A 13696-nucleotide genomic window follows, 5' to 3' on the forward strand; every position below is an offset into this window, starting at 1 on the left:
TGATTTCGCCTAGGGACAGCAATGACAACTGCCATCGCACGCTGTGGGCTACATTCCAGGAACGAAGACAAGCTCGAAAAAGAGAAAAAGATAGCGGCGTCGCTGTTGCGCTAGCACGGGGCAAAGCCTGACGCGGAATGCGCAGTCTGCATGGCCGCTCAGCTTGAAAGCTGCATACAGCGAACTACGTACGCATCAGCAAGCGGGCCATTATTCGAAAGCTTAGACATGTTTGAAGCCCGCTACCCAAGTCCGAATAAAAGCATAGTGAGCTAAGGGTACACATCTTGTGTAGGTGCGCAGCATAGGAGAGACACGGGTCTCGTTTCACTGGCGCGGTGCCTCCTCATTGTGTTTCACCAACTTGACCAAGCTGACATCGAAGAAGAATTGCAGCCGGACCTTCAGCGCTTGCAATGGAACCAGCATTGCATAGGATTGGCAAGTAAACTATTCACACCGTACCGTGAGCATAGTCTTCCGGATTTCTCACTTCCTTTGATGGAAGTCAGCGCCCCAAGGAATGGTTTCTCTGCTGAAAACCAGTTCGGTCGCAGTTTCGAACAAAGACATTCACTACAGTCGGCTTCCTTCACGGACACTTTCAGGCTGCATTTTTCCCCAGCTGATGAGCGCAGCCGTGATCTGTGCGACTGCCGCTCCTATGCTGCCACTCCACGTACAGTGAAGGAAACGAGAGCCCATCGGAAATCGGGGAGCAGGGGTTGTAAGCTGGCTCCAGCCAACTTTGAACTTGCACGGAGATGCGATCCGAAGGGGAAGCAGCATTACCCATTGGAGGGCGTCGCGTGGAGAGGGTGAGCGCTGTACCAGCATCCCGCTGTTATTCAGCGACGGCATTCAAAGTTCGAAGAGCAGAGGGGAGAGAGCGGGGGTTGGCGGCCGTAGCGGACGCAGCTGTTCGGGGTGCGGACCTGTTGGCTCGGCCGAATCCACCCGCGGTTACATGCTCGGTGTGTGCGCACCAGCTCCATGTTCCGAAAAGCCTTGCGGACAACAGCGCCGAGTTTTCACATGCGAGTCCCCACTCCTGCGATCAGTGGAATATTGCTCGTGGACGCGAGATGTGATTTGCACCCGCAAAAGGCAAAGGTAGGCTCATCACTCGTTTGACTGCTGCGTTGCTTCGGAGTAGCGGGCATTATCGTTCTGTGTCGTTTTATCGCACATTCTTGCCGCGACGCGGAGTTACTCAACGTGTTATCAGGACTGCGCTGACTGTGTTATCGGCCCGGATAGGAATGTCTCTCTGAATGAACAGTCGTCACGCCGTATGTTGATTGATTGAGGCTAGCCGCACTGACAGGCAGCCGCTCCTGCGACACTCGGAGCTGGTCTTCAGTCCCACGCAAATCTCAGCATCGACTCATTTAACGACGCCTTCATGAGTGGGTCGGCTTTTGTGATAACTGGTTAGATGGAGCGTTGCAATTGCATCCACTACCCGGGAGAGGTTGTACCATTCGCGGAGGCAAATCAGGGTGGTTCCCCGTGAAGAATAATGCTTTTGTGTCAGGCAACCGCCGCCCCTTCATGAGGCGAACTAGTGGCAGTTGTTCGCGAAGATCTCCAGGTTGAGCTGCTTCACTCGTGGTCGTCACAACGCGGGAAGAAATGTTGCGCTTCACGAGAGCCACACAGCGCACGCGCCTTCTGCTCGTGGTCGTCGTGGCGTTCACCCTACTCTTCATATGCGGGGTTGCCGACGACAACGACTGGGGCGCCGTGACGCGGCCCGCGCCGGCAACTGCTCCCGAGGAGAGGGCTCGGGAGAGGGCTCGCGAAGCGGCGAACAAGGGAGGCGCACTCTCCTCTGCAGCAGCAGCCCGTTCGGATTCTCCGCTGTTGGAGCAGCGTGCTGTGCTCGACGGCCGTCGGCTCGCTGTGGTGTCGCGCGGTGGTAGTGACGACTCGTCGGCTGCTGCCGCTTCAGTGGCCGCTGTTGGTATGGTGCACCCGGAGGTTGTGGAAGGCGCCGCTGTCTGGCAGGGCCAGGCCGTCACCGTGGTCGGCTTACTGGGATTGACCGTGTTCGCGGTCATCGTAGCCGTCGTCGGTCGCAAGCTGTACCGATCTCGGAGGGAGCGACGGAATGGTGAGTGATGCGCATTGCGCTAGCAGTTCGCCATCCCTGCCCACTTTCTTGTGTAGTCCCTACAGCAGTACGATGGAACATGTGAAGTGATTTCACATTTAACGGCGGAAACTGGCGAAAAAACGAAATGCGCGGCGGCTCGATTAGTTCTTGGAGCGGAGAGAAGACAGATAAGGGAAATGCTTGACAGTTCCACTGCACGTTTTATCATCGTCATAGTTTGGGGCGTTGTTACAAAAAAAAAAAAAAAGAACGTGGTGATTTGTTACCAGAAGCATATTACTCTAGTGTAGTGTACTGCAGTGAAGTATGTAGTTGCCTAGTAGTCTGGTATACGCCGCCTAAGGTGGAATCGATATTTCTAGTTCAAAATGGCATTGCCGTGTGTCGAAAGTGCGCAAGCAGGGCTCCGCAGTGAACGACATTGTATGTCGTTTCCAGCGGGCCGGAATGCATGTGCAATTGATGACGACGCAATGCTCGGAACTAAACTGTTCCCCTTTCTGCAGCGCCAGTTCCGTCATTCCGCTTCCGGAAGCTCGCTCACCGATGAAGTGAATTCCCGAGCAGGTATTGCGCTTTTTGTGATAAACAGTTCACGTCGCGGGTCTGGCAGCTGCTCCTGGAATGTTGTACCAGGCACGAACTTATCGAAGCCAATCGTGTTGTTTGCCTGCGGTGAGGAAATTGGCTATTTTGTCCTTATCTTGCGGTTACAAAATCAGCCTGTCCTGTAGATAGTCCGGCTACATCCTTTTCGCGTCGAAGTCCCTCGTCCACTGTCGCGTACCCTGGGCTCCGGATAAAAAAACTATTGTAATTCAAGTGGACATAATAAATCGGATAAAGGCGAACCTAAAGAAGTGGCAGTTAAAGAGCGCCCAGCGTAGCCTCCCCCCCCCCCCCCCCCCTTTCAGAGAGAGCTGGGAGGCCGACGTCGCCCGTTCCCAAGTCGTTTCCTTTTCGCGGAGCCGCGTTGCTGTGTTCTGAGAACCGCTGCGCGGTGCGGCAGGGTTGGGCGCTTTCGGAGATCCGGTTTTGTTCGTTTTGACGCCGTTGCCCGCGGCAGCGTCCACATACGCGACCGGCGTGTGGGAACGGGACGAGCGAGCGGGGGGCCCGCGGCGGGACCTTCGAAATGGGACGCGGCCAAGCCAGCCTCTCCCCGCCGCCTCTTGGAACAATAAACGCGCCTGTCGCGATAACGCCGCCCGCGAGAGCTAAATATCCTTGGCGCGCTGTCGGTGCGGAGGGTGCTTTTCCACTCCGAAGCGTGAGGGTTTGCGCTGGCTGGAAAACCGCTGAGCGAAAGCACGCTCGGCACATTATTTTCCTGGTTCGGGCCGCATTTTTGTTCGCTTCTGCTGCTTCACTTTCACCGGTGTGCGAGGTTCCGCGTGGTGTGCACTCAGCGGGCGGACTGCGTGTGCGCGACACTAGTCACGTACTGGGGCTGCTCGCTGTCAACGGCCGCAGACAGCATTGTGTGCGTGCAGCGAACGCCTCCTGATATCACAGTCTGGCCTTGTACTCGAAAGTGGCAGGCCTGCCGCGAGAGAAGGCTGCAGATCCGAGCCAATTGTCGCCGTTAATCTCTATATGAACTGTGTTGAGATCATCTGTCTAGTCAGCAGCTAAAGTCTGCTTTTTTTCTCCAGTCCAACTTTTCTCAAGGCAGATTGACGACACACTCGCCCTTTGAGACATGCGCCAGGCATTGGCGGAGCACTGATGGTTAGGCAAGATGGATGTCCTTTCTCGCTGCAGAAGTGATGTAGAAATGCAGAAAGTGCTATGTCAAACTGTGCCGCGAAGTGTATGACGTAATGGATGCAGAAGGGCGGCTCACGGTCTTACGAAAGCGAATTGCAGGCGGTCAGCATGGCCTCTGAAACACTAACGACGTTCCTTGTGAGCGGATCTCGGGGGCCATGGGACGAGAATACGCGAAACGGCTGGCTCCAAGAACTCGCGCCCCCTGTTATTCCAGCAGTGCCAAGAGCAACAGCGATGGTCCATCGCCTGAAAGAAAGTAAATACGCGATCCATCCTCCTGAGGAATCGGCGTAACCGGAATTTTGTTTTCTCGCTTGCCAAGTTCTGGATGTAGAATGGAAGCTAGAAGGTCAGGTTCAGAGTAGCCCAACTTTTCAACACTTGACCGCTAACGAGGAGGGAGTCTTGCGTCCGCAATGAACGGCCGCGAGTGAGGTAATCGGCGCGTCAGACAAGCCAAATTTCGCCCTAGCAGCCGGTGCGACGACCCTGTCGTCGGAGAAGGGGCGATAGTAAGTGACGCATTTTGTTCGTTGAATTCCCGGTGCGTCGGCCGTGCCCCGGTATCGCTTCGGCATTGTCGTCATCGCCGTCGGATGTTGACACACTCGGCGAGACGGGAGAGAAGAAAGACACCGTCTCCGGCGGGGGAAACCACTCATTTCGCAGCTGGGCGTGCGGTCGTGACGAGTGCCGCGGTCGTGATGACGTTGCCCGCTTTGCAGCCTCCTTCGCCGCGGCGCGTTTCCGTATTTGGAACGAGCTGTTGGCGCTCGTTTTCGGAAGCGCGGCGCGCTTTTCAAAAGTAGCGATTTTGGAGCGAAAGGCTGATTTCTCGAAGGCTTCGCAAACGGTACTAATACAAAGCGGAGCATTCTCAGAACGCATGATCAGTTGATGGCTTGCACTGAAGACCGTCGTAGGGTGTCAATACCGTTCTCTGATTACGTGTTTGTGTGGCGTCTGTACGATAATGATTTTCAGAACTCCAATGTGTTGATGCATTTTCTTTCCGGGCCCTGCGCACATTCTTCGTCGCTGTCATTCATTCATTCGTTCATTCATTCATTCGTTCATTCATTCATTCATTCATTCATTCATTCATTCATTCATTCATTCATTCATTCATTCATTTCTTTTTCATCTCATCTGCACTCCGTTAGCTATTCCGTCTTTTGTTGGGGAGCGGTCTCCTTCAGTTCTGGTTGCGAGATTGAGCGCCTTGGGAGCCTCCGGGGAAAAAGGAATTTTTTTTTTGCTTTTTGCATTTCCTTGCATTTCTCGTTTCGCGGCTAGCCCGTTGGGTACCGCCGCTTAGCGCCTATTCTTGCTTCGGGGGAAAACAAGCGGAAAATAAAAACTAAGAAAAAAAAAGGAGCTCGCTCCGCGGCCGCCGCACAAATGGGAGCGCGGCTAGACCGGCCGGCAGCAAAACTTGTTCTCGGCAACTGCGCGAAATCGCGAGGCTTCCCGCTGTGTTTGCGTCGGCGCAAAAGCGCGCGTTGCAGCCGCGATCCTTGAATGGACTCGAGGAGGCCGCTGCGCCAAACACCCTCTGGCGAACTCTGTACGGAGTCGTTTCTCCTCGCCGGCGCGGGGTGGAGGGTAGCGCGTACTCTTTTGTGTGCGTTTGTCTGTACGTGGCTATGGGGCGGCTTGCAGTTTAAAAAGCGCCGTTACTTTTGGCGAGTGCTTGTGTGCTCACGCATTCAGCGCAGGGCGTTTGGAGGCTGGCCACTTTTAGCTGAAGGGGAGTGTTTGCTGTTGGAATCGTTAGTGGTGGTGGGGGACGCGGCGGTTCGTAACGCCGCCGGAATTGTCGCGTACAATGCGCTGTGCGGAAAACTGCTCGGCGTCATTGAAAACTGCTGAGCTGTTGTGTGTGTAGGGCTGGAATTCGATCGCGATGACTCCTTCCGCTCTGTACGTTAAGTATCACCTTTGAAAAGAGGGTGAAATAGTTTATTTCAGCAACATTTGGTTTGCCGAGAAGGCGACAAATGTGCCACCGAAATGGCCTGACGAACTGTCAGTTCCCTCTCATCCTGCTTCTGCTTGCACTCAGAGCAGTGGACGAGTTTCGAAAATTTCAGAAATAGAGATCCATAAGGGACGGATGGTATATGGCATACATTACACTCGCAGCATTCATGCAGCACATGAGGCACATGAATATACACAGGATTTCGCGCAGAAGTAAATTAATCAGAATGGTTACCAGGTAACGAAAATAATTCTGCATGATATCAGGAAGTGAGCAATGGTCAGCAAAACCAGCGCGCGCGCGCGCGTGTGTGTGTGTGTGTGTGTGACGTCATGTGTTTGGTAGAGATACGGAGTCTGTTGTGTTCGGACCGGTCCATATGTAGCGACAAGCCAGCGCGCCGTGCCAAACATGAGGAAAGGGGCAGCAGCTGCTGACCAAGGTCGCGCGTTGACTGAATACGTCACGGGTGGAGCAAAAGGCGCTCTCCATACTTCGGCATTATACGAACACGACGTACAGTTGCGTACCGTGATGTTTGTGCCTTTCTTTCGCTAGCGGCATTACTCGCGTAAGAGTCGGATACCGGTTACTTTTCGCTAGCTAACGCGTCAGAACAGTGCTACTTCCAAATCATGGTTCGTTTTATTTTGTCCGTGACTGTGTTTGGTGTTTACAGCTGCTCGAGCGTCTGCTGGATGAAAACTGGTCTCCACAAACGGAGCCGTTATAATATCTACGGCATGAACCGATTGTCCTTACAAGGGTTACGGGGCTGCGTGTGTATTGTCGGCTCTCGTTATTGCGTGGCATTTCGCTGTCTTAGCATTGCGTGGGAATGTAAAGTTACTCTTAATTGTAAATACGAGAAAATAACGAGCATGGGTGCTTGTCCTCAAGTAACTTGCTAGCGTGGCTCATCGGGCTAGCTGTTAAATCATGACAGCTATGGAAAACAACCCAGCTTAACTTTTTAGACAAGGGCGAAGGAAAGACGGGGCACCAGCGCGCGGTGGTGGTTTCCCGTGTTTTTTTTTTGTTGTTTTTTCTCGTCCAGCTGTCATGTTCTTTCTCAGAAGCGAAATAAATTGTTATCCTCTTTTTACTACTGCGAGCGGGAGTTTAAAGGAGATTTAGTGACGCAAATGTAAAATTTGCAGAATGAGCAGCGTCTTTTGAGCCTTCGATTTACGTCACGTGAGCATCGGTGAAGTCAACGTTAGTTTTTTTTTTTGTGCTTCTAAGCTTCGAAAATGATTCCAAGGTTTTGGGCGTGGTAGATATCATTCGGTCATACGCTGATTATTCTACAACGTACACCCATTATCGAAATACTCTTGCGTGTCCCTTTAAATGGAATATATCATGTGATTGTTTATGTGCTGTTTTAGAGGTAGCATGCGCATATTTATTCACTCAAGTAGGGCTGCGGCTCCTTGAACGTAGAGGCGGATTTAGAAGGGGTAGTTGCACTAGCCCATGCGAGGAATTTACGTACGATAACCTTGCTGAACACCGTTTTGTTTCGACGAAATCAGTCGAAGTACAAGGGTCAATCAAGTTCATGGTTCAAATGGAAAACACGACCCCCCCCCCCCCCCCCCCCCCCCTCATCCGCCCCGCTCAAGTCATCCATAAACCAGCGTCTGCTTGAACGTGCGGTGATTAATATTCTATGACGCTCGCCGTAACCTCCGTCGATCCATGTTGCTACCCACGCTCTAACTGAACTCTGGAAGCTCGGCTTTTTCTTGCTTACACGAAAAGGTAGGCATCAACAGATGACGACTCTGCTGAGCAAATGTCGTTTACACGCCGTGCTTGAAAACAGAAAAGAGCAAACGCCGGATCCTGTGTTGTGCCTCCGAACAGCTTTCTGGAAACGTGCTGCGGCGGGCGAACGTATCTTCCGCTAATCAACTGCCCCGTGGAGTCGGGTCAGATAAGCGGCGTGTGCTAGCAGGGCTGCAGTGCTGTCCTCGGCAGCGCTCGGTCAAGGTCAGCTGTAAATGTCGGCCATTGTGACACGCGTATCTTCTTGGGCCTAGATTCTTTCTTCCTACTGACCTCGCCCGGGCCTGTCTGCCGCTTCACAATATCCGCTTTGTTGTGGCACGGCGCAGGAAATTCCAGAGCTAGCCTCATTGCCTCTTTCCCGATACGGCACGTTGCGAAGCGGTTCCGCCTCCGATGTCGGCCTGGCGCCCATTAATGAAGGCGCCTAGGTTGGATGGACTGGTTTTGGGGATCCGTTCAGCTGGACCGATCCGCAGTCCAGACATGCCGCAGTTCGCAATGGCAGACAGAAAAGACTAGTGGTCTTTTGATAAGTACTGAATTGTGGACGGTGCGTTTACAAATAAGAGCGAATTGTAAAACGGAGTTGATCTAGTTGATTTGCGGCAAGTTGCTAACATCGTTTGTAGGACTGAATAGACTTGATAAGAACGGAGAGGCGGGGTTAAATGGCTGTGGAACTGGCGGTGCCATACGTCTCCCTGTGATATATATCTTGTATTTTAGACACCTTTAGTCTTAGTTATGCATTTGGGATGCATTCTTTGGCTGCGAGTTCTGACGAAGCTTACAACCGTCTTGCCTTTTCTGGCACAGCTTAAATTAAAAACAAAAAAAAAGAAGCGTCAGCCTGTTATATTGAAACGCCCTGTTTACGGAAATCCACATCTCTTCATCTTCAGTACTTCCAAAATGTGGCGTACGAATTTCCTGGTGTTACTTGCAAAGCAACGAATTGAACTATATTTGCAAAAAAAAAGGAAGTTTGATTAGTATTGGTACGCTTTCCTCTGTTCTTATTAATTCGCGAGTTGCCTGCTGTTCACTCCGTAACCGGAGGCGCACGCCGAACGTGCCCTGGAGGCCAAGATTAATATTCTGCTGCAGCGAACTCGAACGGTGCCAATTGGGAAACAATTGATTGAATGAATGAATGAACGAATGAATGAATGAATGAACTTTATTCCGCTTCAACTGCGCGCGCCTGCGAGCGTAGCGAGGCGCGAAGGAACGAGCGAAAATATATCCGCTCCGGTGTTGGCGGCCGTCGTCCTTGCCCGCCTTCCTGAGCCCAGGAGGTGGTGTGGCTTTCCTTCTGAGTGTCGCCCTGCGTGCGACGCCTCCGGCCGGCGTCGCGCGACGCGATTTTTCTCTCCGGCTGACGCGCCCGTTTTGGCGGGTGTCGTGGGGCCGAGATCTGTCCCCGGCTGCTGCTGAGCTGTCGCTTCCCGCGTAGTCCTCCTCTCGCTGCCGCCGTACGGGCTTCGGCGGAAGGCGGTGTTCTTTGTCGTCTTGTCTTTTCTGCAGCCGTCGCTTCTGTGTGTCTGTTCCCGGATCACGCGGAACGACGGACCGAGCGCTGTGACGTGTCTACAAGCAACGCGTCATCCACTGCTCTGACTGTGCATACGTCCTTGTTATTTTCCGTCGGACATGACCGCTGTGGCACTGGCGTCTGTTTATCCAGCTAGGTTCTTTTTAGTGTGTTTCTAATCTAGGTCGCGGGAATGTAGCGGTTACGTTGCTGTTTCATTCGATTTCCACTTGTTTTCGCATATCATCACTAGCTGAGAATCCCCTCCAGTTGAGTGACGCTGACAGCGGAGGAAAAGCATCGTTTACGTTTCATTGCGTTTCCTTTTCCGCTGCGGAAGTGGGCAGCGTTGTGTATGCACACCGCGAAGGCCGTGGTGCACGAAGGTCTGGTTACAATGACCTTCTACGTTAATGCAGTTCACGTGCAGGGGTAGTGTGCTTCTCGATCCGATGTCGTGTTTTGAACTGCTTACTCGTGTTTCCTCATCACATCTCTGATTAAGCGCTTTCTGTCGCGTTACCAAAAGTTAGGGGTCTGCCTTGTATGACAGGTTGAAAATGCGCGGCTTGTATTAAAGTGACATTACTTTGTGTGGTATGAAAGTTTCGCCAGCCGGTCGTTTCCTTTGCAATGTTGCTCCACTATTAGGAACAAAGACCTCCTAGATGCCATGCGGAAAGTTTTACCCTGGTCTATTTCACAGAGGACTCCGCAAACAAGTGTGCACTGTACCAGCGACTTCGGCTGCTCCCGAGCGTTGCTGCCTGGGGCCGTTGAACCCGACGCACGTGCGCTCCTCAGCCGTTGAGCACGCTGTCTTGCCATCCCCTGCCTTGCTCTTCAGGGCGACAGCACTAATTTCCTACGCCGCGCGTCTGCAGATGAGGGGGGAGGCATGGAGGCTCTGGAGCAAGACAGAAAGGAAGAGGAGACGCGCTGCTCTCACTGCTCTCACATCGACGGAGTGAAAGTGACGGGGGAGGTTTTTGTGTCCCCTCCTTTCTCCTACTCTCCTTTCGAGTGGGGGGAAAGGAAATGCCTTGGACCGCTGTCGCTGTAGCGGCATGACTGGGCTGTTGTTGATAGTTATTTCTTCTCCACGGGAGGGGGACCGGTCCGTCCCCTCTGCGCGTCTTTCGTGCATTCTCCGTGCCCGGGAAGGTTGCGAGGGGGGGTCGTCTTCATCGTCGGCATTTCCGGAGGACGAACGACGGATGGGGGAGGGAGAATGCTTTCGCCCCCAAGACGAGTTTGGCAGTCCGTTGCTTCTTTTCGGGTTCGGGCGGCCGTTCGCTTTTTCCCGTTTCTTTGTTGTTCTCATCTTCGAGGATTGTTCTCGGTGCTCCATCTGCCCCCACCCCACCCCCGCCGACCCCCCCGGTCGAGGAGTGCTTCGTTAGTTCCGCTCCGGGCAAGAGAGGTATCGGCGCACCCTCCTCCTATTTACTCCCTCCTCCTCGGAATCCGCGGTTGTCCTCCCTGCATCCGACGCGTGCAGTTATTTCGTTCGCTGATGCAATGCGCAGAAGGCTGCAGCACGAGTGGCTGCTCTTTCCGTTCAGTGCCATTGTCTGACGAAGGGAATCTGAAAAAAATTTGAAAGGGAAAAGTGACGTCATAAATTAGAGCTATTTAGTCGTTGCATCGTCTCACTGGATAAGTGTTGTACGTTCAGGTCTGAAATTATTTATGACGTTAGTTTTGTGAACTGAAATCGAGGGCAGTTCAAGGCCAGCGGCTGTTAAGTTGCATGAAAAACAAAAACTACGCTTGGTACAGCACGCGGCTTGCACGGAGTGTGTAGAATTATCCCAGAAAGGAACTCGAGTAAAGAGGCTTCGCCTACCGCGTTACGCTTCGCCTACCGCGTTACTCTTGAAGTGTAACATTTAAAACTCGTATTAGAGCAAAGCGAGTAATAACGGAACTACAGTAACATTCGTCGAATCATCCAATCTCGACAGTCATGCTTAGGAAGGGTGACATTTCGTCCTGTGCCAGGCGCATATTTCAGCTTCTCGTGTGTGGCATCCTGGCAAAAGCTCTCTCTCTGGCGTCAGCTGCCGTTTCTCCAGCGTGCCCATTACTGCTCCACCCTGCAGCCACGGATAGCTCGCGGCAGGGTGGTAACCGTGTTCTGCGCCTGTACCATGTTCCATTTCCACTTCGTTCTTATTTCTTCTTTTTTTATTTCGGTCTTCGTTATTGCCCGTGGTCGATGTTCCCTTGGGACAGTAACGGCGAAGACCAAACTCGGGCTCATTTCAGTTACTGACGAAGAGCGGGAAAAATTACTGGGGAACGGAATCTGAGTCGAACCGTTGCCGGCCCGAGAACCGCAACAGCACCTAGTACTTGAAATACCTGGAGCGGTATCTGCACTTTGCGTCAGTACTGTATTATGGGTATTTGTTTCATTTTATTTCGCCACGGCGCTCTGAATGGTGCCAGGCTGTTATCTGGATGATTAATGAAAAAAGGGGGTGTTTTCCGTCCACAACCGACCCAGCCACATCTGGTTATCGCGTTGCAATCGCATCAAGGCCAGCGCCGGCGTTCGGAACACGCCCGCGGGGTGAATGTAGCTGGCAGGCCGGGCCAAGAAGAGCGCACACCGACCCCGCGCGGGTCCCTGGCCTAATTGGATTAGAGCGCCAGACTCGGGCCGGGTAGGGGGTGGGGGTTGTGAGTCAGCGCAGCGCTTCGCCGGCCTCCCCTGTAGCCTGCCGCTGCTCGCGCTGCAGCCCGACCGAGCGATCCGCATGGTGACCGTGCGGCGACAGTGGATTAGGCAACCCTGCGGACTCAGCAGAGCAGTCTTCTGTGCCGCCGGTGGTGGGCTGTTGGTGTCGCTGCTTGCTTATGCTGCTGACAGCAGCGACCGCTGCGTCGGCGCTCTCCTGAGCGCGCGACTAGGAAAAAAAACAAACGAGAAAGAGAACTTATAGGATGGCCTTTAGTTTTCTTTTTATTTCACTTTCTTGATCAACAATAACACTTTTATTGTGGGTGGAAATGAAGGGGGGGGGGGGGGGGCATTCCTAGGAATACGCTTGGCGACAAACGGCGCACAGCGAGAGACGCGTTCGCTACTCTTTCATCTGGTCCTAGCGAGGTTACGGGCACTTGTAGCCACTTCGTTTGCGACACGTCGCCGGCAAGCTGCACCCCCCCTCCCCCCCCCCCCCCCTTCCCCCGCTCGCTCGGGAGAGCGTGGCACAGGACGAATGCATACGGTCGCGCGTGCACTGTTACTTCGCAAACGAGTTCGTGCTTCGTCTGTTTCTCTTCGTTTTTCTACCGCGTGTAGCACAGCAGCGAGGCGGGAGCCCTCGTCGTTAGCGATGCAGTCGACCGGACCCATCGGGGCCACCAATTAGTCCCGTTTCTTACGTCGTTAGCGCGCCGCTCATTCAAACGAGAACACAACAGCGTCCGTGTTCGTGGGTCCCGTGTGCGCACACGGGGACCCGGCAGGTCCTGTGGGACGTCGTCGAAGTTTGCCCGGGTGCGCACGGAGGAAGGAAGTGTAATTTGGGCGGCCCCCACTGCCCCCCCCCCCCCCCTCCTCTTTTAATCCAGGATGGGAAAACGAGCAGTACGGGGGGGGGGGGGGGGGGCGCCAGAATGTCGCCCGAGTTTCTAGTAACGTTGGTCTGCGCACTGCGTCTGTCGTCTCCGGGGTGCAATAGTTGGCGGAACCGAGGCGTGCCCCCGCGAGGAGGGGGGGGGGGGGGGAACCCTGCGTCATTGCCGGCGCCGTCTATTTCGGGGCTTCCTGGGCTGCGCGATCCATCTGATGCCTGCTCCTGGGGGGCGGAGTCGCGGGCACGTGCTTAGCGTTTAACGAGCTGTAGCGAGCCCAGCTTGCTGGAACAGTCTGTAAATGATTAAACTATTCGTAAGACTGTCCGCAGTCACTGTATTGGCCGGCCTGTATTCCCGGATAGGTGGCATAGAAAAACAAAATGCGCGTGGAATTCTCATTAATTCGACACTGTTGCGAAGTGCTCCGAAAGTTGATTTTTCACTCAGCAGCTTTCTTTCTTCTATACAGGCACAAACTGCACGGGTGCTGGCTTGGGGAGGGGTGGGGGGGGCTGTCCTGTTTGTTTCATTGGTCCCGGAGTGGCCAGTTTAATTATGGATTCAATTTGAACGGGTTAGGAGCTGAGGCTCGCCCTGATTGATTAGAGGTCTGCTTGTCGAAGTGCCAACACTGGCGCGCACGCCGACGTGGGCGCATGTGCTGACTCGGTGCGTTGTTCCTGACCTTGCGCGTCGTCATTCCGTCTGGAGTAAATTTTAATTCGCCTCGGCGTGTCTTGTTACATTCATCCTTGGCTGCGACGTGCGGGAGCATTCCATTTGCTTCGCGTCTCTCGAGCCCCCCTCAGCGGCTCCGTATCGCTTGTTCACTAGCACCCCTTGCTTACGACCTGCGAAGCACATGTCGAGAGTTGCAAATGCGGGCGCACTCTACACG

The 13696-nt window shown here is 53.7% G+C and overlaps 1 protein-coding gene across 1 annotated transcript in view; it reads left to right on the forward strand.

Moving 5' to 3' along the window:
- Positions 1-1620: 1620 nt before the first annotated feature.
- LOC144128170 (uncharacterized) overlaps positions 1621-13696 on the forward strand; it is a 56528-nt gene continuing 44452 nt past the window's right edge. The window contains exon 1 of the mRNA XM_077661272.1: positions 1621-2116. Within this exon, the coding sequence (XP_077517398.1) occupies positions 1636-2116 (481 nt within the window). The 5' untranslated portion in view covers positions 1621-1635. The remainder of the gene's footprint in view (positions 2117-13696) is intronic.

Source organism: Amblyomma americanum, chromosome 4 (genome assembly GCF_052857255.1).
Source record: "Amblyomma americanum isolate KBUSLIRL-KWMA chromosome 4, ASM5285725v1, whole genome shotgun sequence".
NCBI lineage: Eukaryota > Metazoa > Arthropoda > Arachnida > Ixodida > Ixodidae > Amblyomma > Amblyomma americanum.